Source organism: Schistocerca nitens, chromosome 1, assembly GCF_023898315.1.
Source record: "Schistocerca nitens isolate TAMUIC-IGC-003100 chromosome 1, iqSchNite1.1, whole genome shotgun sequence".
NCBI classification, from domain to species: Eukaryota; Metazoa; Arthropoda; class Insecta; order Orthoptera; family Acrididae; genus Schistocerca; species Schistocerca nitens.
In genome coordinates, this window is record NC_064614.1 from 809,762,672 (window position 1) to 809,779,651 (window position 16,980).

The 16,980-nt window shown below is 42.7% G+C and overlaps 1 protein-coding gene across 1 annotated transcript in view; it reads right to left on the bottom strand.

Moving 5' to 3' along the window:
* Positions 1-16,980, bottom strand: part of LOC126262582 (transcription factor Sp8) — a 235,667-nt gene that overhangs the window by 113,523 nt on the left and 105,164 nt on the right. The window contains exon 2 of the mRNA XM_049959322.1: positions 5,098-5,175. Within this exon, the coding sequence (XP_049815279.1) occupies positions 5,098-5,175 (78 nt within the window). The remainder of the gene's footprint in view (positions 1-5,097; positions 5,176-16,980) is intronic.

Genomic DNA, 16,980 nt, shown 5'->3' on the forward strand with positions numbered 1-16,980 from the left:
TCAATAATTAGCTACATCTTCCCGCTACTTCTCTACATAATCGCCGCTCCGACAGACATTTGTGGTAGCATTGTACCGACTTTACAATACGCTCGTCATAGAAGGTAGCAGCCTGTGCTCTCTTCCAGTTCTCTACGCTCACCTGCATCTTGTTGTCTTCGTAGACAGAGGTTCATGTGATCAGAGTTGAAAATCAGAGGGATGTACGGCGAGTGGTCAAACACTTCCCATCGAAGACGCTGCAGTAGCGTCCTCATTACCCCTGCAGTGTGTGACCTAGAGTTGTCATGAAGAATGAGATGCAAAATAGTTACGTTTTGTGGACTGCATAAAATCAGGCGAAATCTGTCACAGGCAATCATACTTGGCGGGAGACACTGTTTTCTCGCTATCTGCACGTGCTCACCGTGCGTTCAGAACTGAAAAGAACGACATGGCGCGATCGACGGCCATACTAGAGAAACTGTCCAACGCATCTTTGCCAAGCTTCATCGGAATTTCGCTGAGGTTTCCATTTCACGACCGATCTGATCTTACTTACCGAGGAACCTCCTACAGGGTGTTTCAAAAATGACCGTTATATTTGAAACGGTAATAAAAACTAAACGAGCAGCGATAGAAATACACCGTTTGTTGCAATATGCTTGGGACAACAGTACATTTTCAGGCGGACAAACTTTCGAAATTACAGTAGTTACAATTTTCAACAACAGATGGCGCTGCAAGTGATGTGAAAGATATAGAAGACAACGCAGTCTGTGGGTGCGCCATTCTGTACATCGTCTTTCTGCTGTAAGCGTGTGCTGTTCACAACGTGCAAGTGTGCTGTAGACAACATGGTTTATTCCTTAGAACAGAGGATTTTTCTGGTGTTGGAATTCCACCGCCTAGAACACAGTGTTGTTGCAACAAGACGAAGTTTTCAACGGAGGTTTAATGTAACCAAAGGACCGAAAAGCGATACAATAAAGGATCTGTTTGAAAAATTTCAACGGACTGGGAACGTGACGGATGAACGTGCTGGAAAGGTAGGGCGACCGCGTACGGCAACCACAGAGGGCAACGCGCAGCTAGTGCAGCAGGTGATCCAACAGCGGCCTCGGGTTTCCGTTCGCCGTGTTGCAGCTGCGGTCCAAATGACGCCAACGTCCACGTATCGTCTCACGCGCCAGAGTTTACACCTCTATCCATACAAAATTCAAACGCGGCAACCCCTCAGCGCCGCTACCATTGCTGCACGAGAGACATTCGCTAACGATATAGTGCACAGGATTGATGCCGGCGATATGCATGTGGGCAGCATTTGGTTTACTGACGAAGCTTATTTTTACCTGGACGGCTTCGTCAATAAACAGAACTGGCGCATATGGGGAACCGAAAAGCCCCATGTTGCAGTCCCATCGTCCCTGCATCCTCAAAAAGTACTGGTCTGGGCCGCCATTTCTTCCAAAGGAATCATTGGCCCATTTTTCAGATCCGAAACGATTACTGCATCACGCTATCTGGACATTCTTCGTGAATTTGTGGCGGTACAAACTGCCTTAGACGACACTGCGAACACCTCGTGGTTTATGCAAGATGGTGCCCGGCCACATCGCACGGCCGACGTCTTTAATTTCCTGAATGAATATTTCGATGATCGTGTGATTGCTTTGGGCTATCCGAAACATACAGGAGGCGGCGTGTATTGGCCTCCCTATTCGCCAGACATGAACCCCAGTGACTTCTTTCTGTGGGGACACTTGAAAGACCAGGTGTACCGCCAGAATCCAGAAACAATTGAACAGCTGAAGCAGTACATCTCATCTGCATGTGAAGCCATTCCGCCAGACACGTTGTCAAAGGTTTCGGGTAATTTCATTCAGAGACTACGCCATATTATTGCTACGCATGGTGGATATGTGGTAAATATCGTACTATAGAATTTCCCAGACCGCAGCGCCATCTGTTGTTGAAAATTGTAACTACTGTAATTTCGAAAGTTTGTCTGCCTGCAAATGTACTGTTGTCCCAAGCATATTGCAACAAATGGTGTATTTCTATCGCTGCTCGTTTAGTTTTTATTGCCGTTTCAAATATACCGGTCATTTTTGAAACACCCTGTATATTTGCAATGTCTATCAAACAAATACGCATAATGTGCCAACAAACACTTGTCGATTGTATTGGGAATGTAATGTGCCTCAACGGGCATTTGACTAGAAAACCGTATGGTTAAATTGTAGCCTGATCGTCTGCTATGGAAAGTCTCATAGGCGAGTGCTGTTAATCGATACTGTCACATTACAATAGTTCGCTATTTGACATTAAACAAAGGCTTTTATTTTTACTCCTGTTGTTGTCTTTTTGCCGTAACACTGCTGCCCACGTGGTTTCACTGTCTTCATACAAATTTGGTTTAATTACTCTAGGATCGAATGTGTTGAAGCGATGAGTGACCTGATCCGCATTTTACTTCCGTCACATGAGGACTGCTAGGCTAATGCAACATAATTCAAAGATAGTGCGTGATAAGTAACGGTCCGCAGTTTCACTCCAGCCTGTGGATGAAATTTCATGATCGGAATATGAATAATAACGGAAATGGGATGAGTTTAATTTCCAACATATTTGTATTATCGTAAACAACGTTTGTATAAGGCACTTGTGGATGCAATGTCCCGATAAGGAATTTAATTTCGATTGACCCCTCTGCACTGTTCGGTGGGTGTGACTGATGACCCGGTACTTTAGTCCCATTAGGCACATAATCATCATCAGCAGCAGCATCAACATCATCATCAACACCACCACTATTCGGCGGCAGTGTGCTGTGAGTCGTGACTCGATTTCACCCTCCGCCATCGATAAATCAAATGCAAGACTGCAGTATACACGTCCAGTGACATTCATTGGACTCACTCTTTAAGATCGTATGAATGGTCCGATCCGTAACCGTACAGATTATGAAAACTATCGAGATTAGGCAACCTGAACCAGCTCGCAGTCTACTACAGCTTTAGTTAAGAACATAAAATTTATTGAATTTTCATCTCTTTTTTTACCTTGACTTGAGGTTTAACATCTTCCCTTTTACTTCAGATCAAAAATGGTTCAAATGGCTCTGAACACTATGGGACTTAACATCTGAGGTCATCAGTCCCCTAGAACTTAGCACTACTTAAACCTAACTAACCTAAGAACATCACACACATCCATGCCCGTGGCAGGATTCGAACCTGCGACCGTAGCGGTCGCGCGGTTCCAGACTGAAGCGCCTAGAACCGCTCGGCCACATCGGCCGGCTACTTCAGATCGATCGATTATTTATCAATTAATGGACGATATGGTGTCGAACTCCGTTATCTGAATAAGAAGCGTAGTAGGCTTTGATGAAACTAAGGTCGCATAGCCCAGGGTTTCCCAGACGGTGGTACGCCTACCACTCGTGGTACAGGAGGACATTTTAGGCGGTACGCGTGCCAGTAAACAAAACGTGTACTGATATAATGATTCTCTTACGGTATTTTGTTCTTGAAGTAAAATGAGAGTGGGAAAACTGACTGATAAGAGCACAATTCTGAGAAGTTTAAAGAAAATGGAGTTACCGCAGGATGTTTGTTTCTGAGTGTACGCAGGAGACATCAAAAGCGGACTGTACTCTCCCCACCCATGCCGTCGCTGTCTTGGCTGGGAATTATTCATCTTGTTTCGACGTTGGCGATATTTTGATAAGGCCTTCTCGGTGGTTACTCGAAAGTTCTCGTGCCGCTATGCAACTGCTGCCAACTTGCGCGCTGCACCAACGTGTGGCGTTGCATTAGGCATTATGCAGTGAACGGTTTATTGTTGTTATTGACGCTTTGTTGGGCGTTACGTTAAATGGCATCGTTACACGAAGGTAGCTGGCGTCTGCAATTGATTTTGCAGTCTGAATTACCGTCAACGTTTGATTTGATTCTGACTTTTTTTTTTTTTTTTTTTTTTTTTTTTTTTTTTGCTATTTGAACTCTAATTCACTATACTCCATATTCACCCTACTATTCTTTTGTGTAATTGATCTATATTATTTGTGCTTTTAAAATTAATAAATATTTTAAACGTCATACCTCTCTTACTCATTTAATATTTGTATCAGAACTGGCTAAATTTAATTTCATATTGTTTGCTGCAAATATGTACCGCACGCGAACTTGAACGACTCTATAAAAGCGCTGCCGCGAAATCTCGTTACTTGTCAGCGTCGCATTTCTGCCATACATGAAAGTTGATCGGCACGACGCCAAACCCGTATGTGTGTTGCCAGCGTTGAGCAAGGTCGCCAAAATAATTATTCCCCCCGTATCGTTCCTCACTTCTGCGGCAGTCGCCTTTCAAGCTTCCACACCCCCACCCCACCCGACCCCTCCCCAACTTTTCGTTAAAAAGTGAACAACCATTGTGCTACACCTAGCTTTCTAAAAATGTAAAGTGCTACACAGTGAAAGAAAGTGTGGGAACCCCTGCACAGAATATGAATGTATGAGGAACATTAGTGAGGAATAGAAGTAGATATTTAGAACTTTTCTAGTGCTGTCATCAATAATTAAAATTAAAACTTTTTGCATTTCCTTGCGCATTTACAGTTGCATTGCTTCGCATGTACGAGATATAAGTGATCCATAACGTTCTAGTTTAATATTAAAAGTTATTTGAGAACTACGTAGATTGTGCAGTGCCTTCTACACCAAATTTAAACAATCATTTAAAATTTTCGGAGTTTTGGCTGTTGACAGTGGAGCAAAACGAGCAACAGAAAGTTGCATTCTTTCGGAACTTTCTTCTTGAGAATAACTGGCTAATGAGTGACTTTGCGGATTTGCAGTGTGTACTACTCTGGCGACAACACAGTTTCAATCCTGCTGATATAACATGACTCACTCTACATAGGAAACATCCATTCAGCTTTGAGTAAGCGTTAAGTGAATCTAAAATGTTAAGAAGCAGAGAAGAGGAGAGCAGACGCAGTCTCTGGATAGCCTGTGAGGCTGCGAGGCACAAGAAGCGAGCAGCAGGAGGTAGAGAAGAGACAGAGGCAGAGAGAGCGCGAGTGACAGAGAAAGTGGTGGGTGCACTTACCAGGATCTCCTCGACACTGACACTGGGCCACACTTTGCCCTTAGCCAGACCGACAACCTCCACCGAGCCATCTCGGACCTATATGCACAACAAGAGCTCGCGTTAGTGCGGCCACGTCGTTGGGCGCTAGCCAAGGGGGTTAGTTAACAACACAGCAAGCTTCCCACTCTACTTGTTAGTGCCTCCTTTGCAACACAGTCACAATCGACGGAAAAGATTGTAGCCATCTGGTGGATAATTCACATTCAAAAACTCTTGTTATACACGGAGGTTCAACTGCCCCTGCATATGTGTATTATGCAATGCGCAACGCCTTCAGAAACCACATACACAATTTTTATATTCTCGCGCTCACTACAAGCAAACTATTAGTCCTACAGAAAACATTAACAGGACAGTTTCGTCGGAAATTTAATGTAGTTTACTTTTGTACCGGGATACGTTTTCGCTGGAGGCCATAGTTTTCGAATTATTCAAGAGAAACGGACAAAAGTGACCTTCAAACGGACTTTTTCTTTAACTCGAAAATCCTGCCATCCAGCGAAAACGTATCCCAGTACAAGATTTAACTACGTTAAACCTTCTACAAAAAGGTCCTGTTCATGTTTTCTGTGAGACTAATAGGTTGCGCTTACTGGACGAGAGAATTTCAAAATCTCGTGTGATCCTTGAAGGTGTGGTGGTCTTCATTAAACTCATAAGTAGACGCGGTTCAATCACCCTGTAGAAACGAAGTTGATGCGAGTACTTTGTTTACTTCCAGTAGTTACCATTGAAATACTTCGTTTTCTTGTTCGAAGCAATATTTCCCCCTTCTTGTTGCTGCATACATAGATGCAAGTGCATTTATCAAAACAAGCCTGCCTGCACAAAGGTCGCTTCACTTTGAAGTAGATTAAGGTACCAGTGTACTGGAACCACAAATTGTTCTAAAACTGAGCTTTGACTGTGATTTTTTAGGTGATCGATTCTTAAATGAGTACCTCTCCAATTATAGAAATGCAAGTATCATCTACACCGTCGCTTCGAAGAATGGAGAATGTGATTGTGCTTCTTGGGACAGCAGCTGTCATGACAGTAAGAATATGGAAAAAACCTGTACTACGACTTCTGGGCTATCTCAAAGAGTATGGAAAAAACCTGTACCACGACTTCTGGGCCATCTCAAACGCCTTATGAGTATCAGAGATGCAGCACTGAGGACGTACAATCCGCACCCGGCCTCTGATAAGCATCTTACCTACAAGCAACTGCGCAACCGAGTTAGTCAGTCTGAGAGGAATGCAAGTTCAGGTACGCCCGCTCGTTAACTGAGGCTTTTCTCAGACCTACTGTCCGATGGAAAAATCTACGAAGTCTAGGAATAGGCAAATACAAATTCGTAGCTGAACCTCTAGTTCCTGTCGAGGATCTAAATGAGTGTTTTGCCATGCCGATATCTTTACTTGACCTACTCACAAAGGCGCAAACCTGCGATTTCCTTAACTGGTACAAATGGGGAATTTTCTGTGCTGCCGGTAAGCCCTAACACGGTCAGGAAATCAACTGCGCGAATTCCTTTGGCAGCTGCAGGGCACGATAGTCCAACAATACAAATGATCAGTTTTGTCGTCGATCCACTACTGTCCAAGATAATAGGCAGTTTTAATTACTCTCTGGCCTACAGCATCTGTCCAACAGCCTGAAAGCGAGAACTCATAAAAATATTACCAAGATGGATACTGCGGAGCAACATACCGACTAAAGAACGCATTTCCATTTTACCAGCATTATCCGAGGCTTTAGAATAGATAGCTCACGATAAGATTATTGATTATTTAACATCAGATAACCTTTTAGATGAATCCCAGTGTGATTTTCAGCAAAATTGCAGCACGAGGACTTTTCTTACAAAACGTAATTCATGAAATGAAACAAGCTATGGACAAACAAATAGCGACTACTTTGTGCTTTTCGGATTTCAGCAAGGCTTCCGGCACTGTCAACTTCGATATTCAACTTGTTAAACTCACAGGTCAAAATTTCTCGTCAAGTGCTCTACAGTAGTTCCACATCTCGACAACAGTGTGTAATGAGTCAAACAAAGCGATGACAATAGAAGCATGTAGTAGCAGATGTCCCACAAAGATCAGTACTTGGTCCCATTACTCCTCTCATTATATGTTACTGATGTGTCAACAATTCTCTTCCACTGCAAAAATCACATATACGCTTAAGACCTTGAGTTATATTTAAGTTAAATCCAAAAAATCTGTGCACAGCCATTTATTAAGTAAATGTCGATTTAGTTGCCCCATTAGAGAGGGTGCAGGACATGGATCTGAAACTTAACCCATCGAAAGCGCAAGCAAACTTAGTCGCCAAAAAAAAAAGATTAATTACCACTGAGTTCAGTGGATCTCTTCCACCATTAATCCAAAACGGTACAGAAATAACGTTTTCTTCTTCTTCAAAGAGCTTGGGGATTATTGCGAACCATCACTTAGACTACTGACACACATCTGCAGTCTGTGAGAAGGCGTAAGCGTTAATTCACTCAGTAAAGAAATATAAAAAAGTATTTGCTTTTCGGAGTCAAAAAGAAGCTCGTATCGATACTAATACTCCTCATACTTGGCTATGGTGATGCCATTCTCCAAGCACTTTCGTAATAAAGCTCACGCAGGCTCGAACTGGCGATGAATGCTTGGCTACGATACATATGTGACGTACGCTTTTTCGACCATATCGCACAAGTTTACGAAAAATTCCATAGCTACGTGCCGATAAGCGTAGAGACTATGATACTCTATGTTTGCTCTATCGTCTTCTCCATCAATGCAGTACCTTTTCCTTGTCTTCAACTCTTACACTACAATCTGGACAACACAGCAGAAATATCGTTGTCAACAAAGTAAACTTCTCTCTGTATCATCGCATAACACTGCTGTGTTTTCTAAATCATGTTTTGTAGCAGGAACGAGGTTTTGGAAAAATGTCTATCAAAATATTAGAGAAATTAAATAGCTTTCAAACTACAAAAGACAGCAAATGGTCCACCTTTTATGACAATAACCATCTCCCTCCCATTCCATGCCGCTCGCTCTCGTCAGTCTCCCACCCCCACAACTCTTCCCTCCCCCTTGTCGTCAGAGTTATATGTTTCTATCCTGATCTTTCCTAACAGCCGCTGCCACTGTCTTGTCAATCATCTCCTCTGCCTTTATCCACTCCGCTTCTGATAATAATAAACATGGCTTCAAGAGTGCTAAGCCAATCTGTATCATTCTAAATGCATTTTATTATTATTAATGACAATTATTATTATCACTGTTATTGGAAATGTTTTGTAATATCTTGGGCCTGTGTTGTTCCTAGTCAGATGTAAGAGACAGCTTTAAATCCGTTATTTGGTGAGGCTAAACAAGCAATAAATAAATAAATATGCAAATATTACTGGAATGAAATTCAAGATGCGTAAGGTACTAAAGACCGTCCTGATTCTAGATCAGCTCTAGAACTACTAGACATCACCATAGTGGACTATCCGCTTTCCAACAGGATACGACATCATTAATCTTGTATTAATGGTCATAACTAGGAATCAGGATGTTATCATTTGCTGAGTAAAAGCATACTGTGGCATTCCTGACAATGGAACACGAGAAAAATTAGGCAATGCTGCCGTCTGTGACAAAGAGAGAGCACTTGAAATACCAATTACAAGCCTTTCCCAGGAGACCCAAAAACACTATTAAGGCGCTTCGCCTTCAACCACGGCTATAACAGGATACATCTACGTCGTATTGGTCCGGTCGCAGTGCCGTTTTGCGACTGCAGTAAGGAAGAGGGTGTCAACGTCTTTTTGGCGGTCCGGCCAGACAGAAGGCTACAGTCACCTACTACAACGCCTGATCATAACAATCGCTGTTTGCCGACGTGTGTAAGTGTATTGCTATGCTTAAAGGACTTGAGAATACATCGTCTTTACATGCCTTTTTTGTTGGGAGAGCAGGTCAACGTTTACAAATAATACGGTTCTATTAAAATTAAGTTCTATGTGTACGTTTCTCTACAATGTATTAACCTTACACGTATGAAGATGGCTGTATGAGTCCTGCTCAGAAACCAGATATTCTTCTTTTAATTTTATCGAAACCACAGTCGAATCGTGATTACGAAGGATGCAGACTCGTAACAAAACCATTGAGCCACCGGGTAATGCGGATATCGACTTAAGTGTCAACTTACCACAAGGTTTCATATCAGATACAACATTCAGAATTTGCCTTGGTTATAGTCTTCGCGTAATCCACACTGATGCTGAATGTTGACATAAGAGCATATGTGAAGCGATGGAGACAATCCAGTGTCAAGATGAACCTCTCAGTCAGTCTACGTGGTGTGTGACTGTGCCCAATATGGGAACCTGCCCTCGAAAGGCAAGGATCCACCTGCAAGTCCTATTTATGATTAATATAGCTTTTACTTCACCAAGAATAAAATGATTTTGTCTTCGGCTGATACAAGTTAGTTATTTGTCAGGGTAATGAAACGTTATTGGGTCCATTTAAGGGGAGTGAAGGCTACGATTTTTTTTCTGGAAGTTGATACGTTTTACACCTCAGTCAACGCCGCACGTACGTGAAAAACGACAAATAGCGCCGCGTTTTGAATTCCACGTTAAATAGTAATTTTGCTACTTACTGACTGGGTTTTGTGGTTTTGCATTCGAGTAGAATAGAAAGGAGGAAGTTTGTAATTCTACGTCCCGTCGACGACCCTGTCATTACAGATTACGAGTTCGGATTGGGGGGAGAGGATGGAAATGGAAATTGGTCATGCCTTTCCAAATAATCATACCGGCGTTCATTCAGGATAATTGCTAAAATTTCGAGAGCGTATTTGTGGCTAATGCTGCTACGACGTACCCTCCGCCATGCAGTGGCAGCGGATTGTAGAATATAAATCAAAATGTAGATGATTCTTTCCAGTGTATTTTAGCTCAGTGTCTCCTACCTTACTATGGATGTGCAAAGAATATAAAAGAGGGTCAGAATGAAATCTGTCGTCCTCAGAGTTTTGCGAACGTAGGTGTCGCCGCGTTGCCGGGACTCTGCTACTAGGATTGTGCAGTATGAGCAGTATTAAGTTTGAGATATTAATAATGAGGAGCAATGTAGACATAGAAAGTAATTAAAGTAGGAGGAAACATCGAGAACAAATTAGCATATCTATATGGCACCCAAACACATTGAGTTAATGGCATTAAAATTTACGATGTTAAGCACAACCGACGAAGAATTTCCCTAAGGCTAAAACCTGGTCATTAAGTACTGTGATAATTTCATCATCACTGTTTTATTTCGCTCTTACCACTCATATACTCAAATCTGAGAATAAATCCTACTTATTGGCTTCGTTAATAGCGCCATCGATAGTATATCTTACTTCACACGAGTTCCTGCAAAAAAAAAAAAAAAAAAAAAAAAAAAAAAAAAAAAAATTAAGATCAGCTCTGTATCTGTGAGAGTACTTCAGCTGTTAAGATTTGATGTAAGGCGTTTGTTTACACAATCACCTTAGATACGCAGTCTGGATTTTGAGTTACAGCTCAGGACAACAAAGCAGCTTTTTCTTTTCTTTTCTCTTTCTGTTTGCCAGCGTTTCCATAGCAACATTTTGAGACGCACATCACTGATCGATCACAGAGTAACAGCGAAAACTGGGAGCAAGACGGAAAAAATCGGCCTCTTTAAAGCTGGACTTCTGCTAAACGCAGACGTATATACAGATTATATTCAGTTTCATAAACATTTTGTACGTGACTCGGTAAAACAAAACGAGAGGCGCTTATACTGTCATTCTGTAACAGCGACAGGGTTTAAACGCCCCTGTCCTCTTGGCCTGGGTTACACGTAAGTATGGAGGCACAGCACGGCCTCCACAGTTCTGGAGTGATTTATTTATTATGCATGCAGACATAACTTCCGGCGTCTCAGCGCACCTTATAATTACGGCTTTTGAGGTGGAAGTGCCGCCTCGAAGCGAGTGTAGAGAATGGAAATCATAGATTGTTTTATAGTCTCTAGTGCTTGTAGACGACAGAATAATTGACTTCTCAACACCCTGAAATGTGAATACACTTACTTCATTCCTTCACGACATCACAGCTGAAACTGTTGACAGCTCAAACTGTTTTTCTTCCTTTTTTTTGTAAATTAATGTAAATTGGAATAAGATGTTCGAAGACCTGAGAAAAGAAAACGTGAATGGAGTTATATGGAAACAGATCGATATTCTACGAAGGCTTAATGAGAGTAGTAAAGATGGAAAATGAGATCAGTGTTGGTATTAAAAAGGATGTAATGCTTTGTTATAGCATAGCTTGTAAGTCGAAAAATCAACGAAAGAAGAGAAGGAACATTTCAAAAGGAGAACAAAAGTGCAGAGCGAGCATACTCCAATGATAAGATCTGCAAACAAAAGCATACAAGACTTAGAAGAGTTGGCGAATTGAGTGGCCATATTCTTGAGTCACTGAATTTCGGTTAAGGATAAACAGTGCAATAACAAATATGCTGAACAGTAGTAATAAGGAGCATCGCAGGTGGTAAATATCAGATTTGACAAATACACAGTAGATGCATTAAACAGAAACTACTGACTAGGACAGAAATCCAAAACAATGATGATGTTATCAGAAATGGATTTGGACTGAGTAAAAAATTCCTGAAAGGGTCTGAAACGTACAGTTATTTGGAAGTGAAAATGGATGTCTCGAGGACAGATTGTTGTTACAATCTGATCAGTAGTAGTTGGACATCAATTGGTGGACATTAATATGACACTTTTAAAGGCGTGACTTAATGTCTGTGGATGAACAGCAGCCCGTTTTTTGTAATGAGCCGAATCCAGAGAAGGTAGTTATGTTCGACGCTGGGGTCTGGAGCAGAGTCAACATTCCGCATCATCCCAAAGAAGTTCCATGAAGTTAGGGTCGGGGGTCTCATCAGGCTAGGCCATTTCAGGGACGTAACTGTCTGCCTCACAGATGCTTCGTCTCTGTATCAGAGCGTCCCGGGTTCGATTCCCGGCCGGGTTGGGATTTTCTCTGCAAGTGGACTGGGTGTTTGTGTTGCCCTCATCATTTCATGGTCATCGCTCGTGACGGTGGCTAGATTCGACTGTGTAAAAATTGGTACTTTGTACGGGTGCTGATGACTGCGCAGTTGAGTGACCCACAAACCAAACAAACATCATCATCATCACAGATGCTGCTTTGTGACAGAGTGCATTGTCATTCTGATACAATCATCGTCTCCGAAATGTTCCTCCAAACCCAAACGGTTCCAACGGATTGCCTGAGAGTATAGCGTCACTCATCGCTCCAAATCAATCGTTTCCAGTCATCCACTGTACAGAGTCTTTACACCACCTCATGCATCGCCTAGCACTGGCTATATAGACAAGTGGTTTATAAGGAGCAGCTCAACTAGTCTATCCCATTCCTTTTAACTCTCTACGCAGAGTCGCTGTGCTAACTTGGCTTGTGGCAGCACTTTGGAACTTGCGAGTGATTCCTTCCACTGATTTCGTGCAGCTTTTCACAACCACGTCCCACAGTGCTCGATGGTTCCCGTCCTTTGAACATAAAGCCTGCCTGGTTGAAATTTACCTGATCGATTTGTTACTCATGTGACATCCAATGAATAGTTCTACGTCTGCTCTCACTGAGCTGTCTTGACTGACCCATTCTGCTGTTACTGTTTCCCCACTGACAACACAAAACTCCCCGCCGCCTTTCATGCTGGTTGGTCCATCTCTCGTGGTGTCTAGTAGTGAAATTCACATTTTATCAGATAGTGAACTCGAAGGAAATTGTGCTGGATGGACTGCACACATTTTCCTGCTGGGATATACACTGGATGTTAAATTGTAGAGTGACAAACCAGAAACAATTACAGTTGAGTGCTACAGAAGGTGAAGATATCATCAGTCGGAAAGCTGGTGTGAATACCGAATTGCTTTGCTGGGCATGGTCTTGCTGGAAGAGATATGCCCCCGATTTCCTCTGGCCTTCGAAGCGAATTTCCCAGCGTTATTTCAGCGTGAAATACGGCGATAGCTGGTATTTTTCTCTTACATAAATGATAGAGCTGAAATGATTAATAAGTGCTAGAGAAAAGAAAATACGGCCGACGGAGGACTGCACCCATGGTCTTTGGAAATTTACAATACTAGTCAAATAAGCATGTTATTAATCAATTGGAAAGGTAAAAACGAAAAATCATGAAGTACTAGAAAGTATAGGCGAGTACAGATTTCTACTGAGATGCTTGTGGAAACTGGGAGAGCTCGGCGGAAAATCTGGTAAGATATCCACAGTAACAAACATGGCCCTGCAAGCTGCAGAAGAAGGAGAAAATTGATAAGACAGACAATTACCAAGAATCAGTAAACAAAGAATTTTGAGAGTAAAAAACATCGCAAAGGAGAACAGATTATCTCGAGATAAAAACAGACGAAGGACAGCATCGAACGAGGCGAAGTGCGGTTGCTTTAAGCTCATCACTGTCTTTGCTGTGTCTACGTAAAGTGTTAAAATTAGAAGCTCTAGACTGACATGAAGCACCTATCCCGCCAAACATAACAGTAAAGAGGGTGTAGTGTATGACGTGCCGACGCAACATAAAGAACAATTATAGATAAGGCAAACAACGTCTAAATAACCTTATAGAGTAAAGTTTTAATTTTAACAAGCCTGAAATTTAGCAAAGAAAAGGCACTAATTTTGAGGCAAGTAGTTACTGGTAGTCGTTTCCCATAATTTGACGTAATCTTACACGGAGTAATTAGACGAGCTTTATCGACGGAGCGTACAGTCGCGCGCAGAAATTATAACACGTAATATCTCACAGCGGAGCGCCGCAACGAGGAGGACGGGGAATTTTCCTGCAAACTGGCTACGCTGGTTACGTCGGCGACCGAAACGTAACGCAAACGATAGTGGGTGTGTTCCATACTATCGTGCTCTCAGACACAACGAGAAACGAGTGAATTTCGTCTCGTCGGCGGCCTAATTTGTTCTTTATTTTTTAAAAAGCTTTCATTTTACTTGCAGCGCAGTTTCAGCAGCTGCAGATGATATTCGGAACTAACTAGCCCAAACTGCCTCAAGAAAATGCTGTTATCCTCATTATCCCCGGTACGAAAACTCACATGTCGTCAAAACTCTGTCGTTACTTATTGTGAAATTATGTATGTTAAAACATAAATAAAACGAACTGAAAAGAAGCGATGAGACGGTACTCTGGATGAAAAACTAGGAATGCCAAATTCGCAAGGGATCGTTTAGGACGACTATTTATCATGAATTGTAGTAATAACAGGAGACTTCATAATGCCAGAGTATTCTGCAAGGGAAAGAGTTCAATAAAATGGAATCGTTATTTGTCGATTCCGGACTCAACTCAACGAGAATTGATGTTACCTCCACACAAATTTAAACTTTTGCTGATTGTGAAGGCCACTGCGGAAAAATTTTTCTTTCTTTTTTTTTTTTCCTACATCAACATTTATACTCCGCGAGCCCCCTTTCGGTGTGTGGCGGAGGACGTTTGTGGAACACTGTCACTTGCTGTCTTTCTGGTTCCAACCGCGAATGGTCCGCGGGAGAAACGAATGCCGGTAAGCCTCATTGTATGTTGGAATCTCTCTAATTTTTTCACCATTTTCCTCATTCAGTAGGCGATTTTTCAGTCATGCAATGAGGGTACCTCGTTTACTTTAACATCCGTGCAGATGTGAACGCTTCGAGGATATTTACCGATGGACATCGCACAATGTTTGAAACAATGGATTCGCATTCGCGAAGAACGGAGATAAAATCACGGTCGAGACGTATAGACTTAGGCTTTACTGTTTTCCACAAATCGATATCAGCGAATGACGGGATAATTCCTTTGAAAAGGCCCTGTTTGGTTTCGCTCTTCATTCTCGTCCAATCTGAGTTTGGAATTACTCGTTAATGATCCCGTCGTCGACGGGATCTTAAATTCTAAGACTCCTTCTTTCGAGCGTAGTCAAAACGACAAGTATGTTGTGACTGAGACCAGTTTATTAATATTAAATAACTTACTGTTCCCATGGCCTTCAGTCCAAAGACTGGACATCACGGCTCTCCTCGTGAGTCTGATTGCAGTCTAGCGTTAGCCTCCCACTGCAATTTTTATGGCCCTTTCCCCAGCTCCGCCCCAACACACTTCTCTCTATAACCAAACTTAACAGCCATTGATCCTGTCAACCGAACCCGTCTTTTAATCAGTTTGTGCCATTAATTTCTTTTCTTCCCGTTTTAATTAGTATCTCTTCAACAGTTACCCAACCTACCTACCCAATTTTTAACATTCTACTGCAGCACCAGGTTTCAAAATCTTCTCTCTCCTCGCGTCGTCCGCATTTCACTGACGTAGAAGGCTACACGTCACACAAATACTTTCTGAGAAGACTTCTTAACTCATAAATTTATACTACACGTTTTTCTCTTTTTGAGAAACGCTATTCTCGCTATCGCCAGTCTGAATTTGTGTCGTTTCTACTTCGGGCACAGTCAGCTATTTTTCCAAAGACTCGTTTACTACTTTTGGTGTGTCATTTCCTAATAATCTTCCGTAGGTATCGTCCGGTTTAATTCTCGTACACTCCATACGTCTATTGGTGTTCTTTTTATAACCTCTTTCCAGAGAGAGTCCTTTCCGTTCAGCGGATCTTTCAAGATCATTGCCATCTCTGGCCAAATTAAAATGTCATCAGCAAACTTCAAGGTGTTTCTAAGGACTGTTGATGTAGAACGCAACCAGTTAAAAATACACTGTGTAGTCACATTAATGTCACCACCTGTCAAAGGCCTCAACAACCACCTTGTGCACCGCGGTCCGCTGCGAGATGTGTAGGGAGACTGTCAACGAAGTCCTGGAGTATTCTGGCGCAACCACAAGCGCCGGAACGAAGATGCGGAACGCAAGACCAGAGGAGGCGGTGAGAAAACATCGACGCTTCAGTCTGGAACCGCGCGGCTGCTACGGTCGCAGGTTTGAATTCTGCCTCGGGCATGGATGTGTGTGATGTCATTATGTTAGTTAGCTTTAAGTAGCTCTAAGACTAGGGGACTGATGACCTCAGATGTAAAGTCCCATAGTGCTCAGAGCCATTTGAACCATCTATCTTTGAAATGTCGGCCAATGGTGCGCGGAACTGGACCGCGCCGCGCCAGGAGCGAATATAAGCGCCGCTCCTGCGAGCCACGGCCGCTCAGATCGGCTCCGTATACAGACGTTAGTGGACAGCACTCGCAGCTCAGTTATACACAACTGTGTGTCAATCTTACATGGACTTTGTCTATAGCGAAGATCATTTACTGCTTGCATGTCGCCTCTCGCTAGCGACATTTTCTGTAATGAAAGTTAAGTATTGCCAATTCTGCCTTATAGAAATAAAACTATTGAAGTTATTTGTTTGACTTGTTGTATAGCATTCCGAGAACGCAGCATCTCTTAGGCACCCTATGAGATGTGGGTCACGTCGACTACAGTGCCGTGGACAGCTGGCCTGGGTTTCATAGTAGTGCATCCATGGCTCGAACAGCCCGATCAAGGTGGTCCCATAGATTCTATCTTGAGTTTAAATCCGGGAAGTCTGGTGGCCAGGGGAGTGCAGTAAATTCATCCCGGTGCTCTTCGAACCACGCACATAACACTGCGAGCTGGGTGACACGTTGCTCTGAGCGGGTGGTAGATGCCCTCCTGCCGAGAAAAAAGTCTTCATGTAGGGATGGACATGGTCCCAAAGCACTGAAGCGTAGTTACGTTGGTAATCTGCGCCTTGCAAACTGACGAGACCACA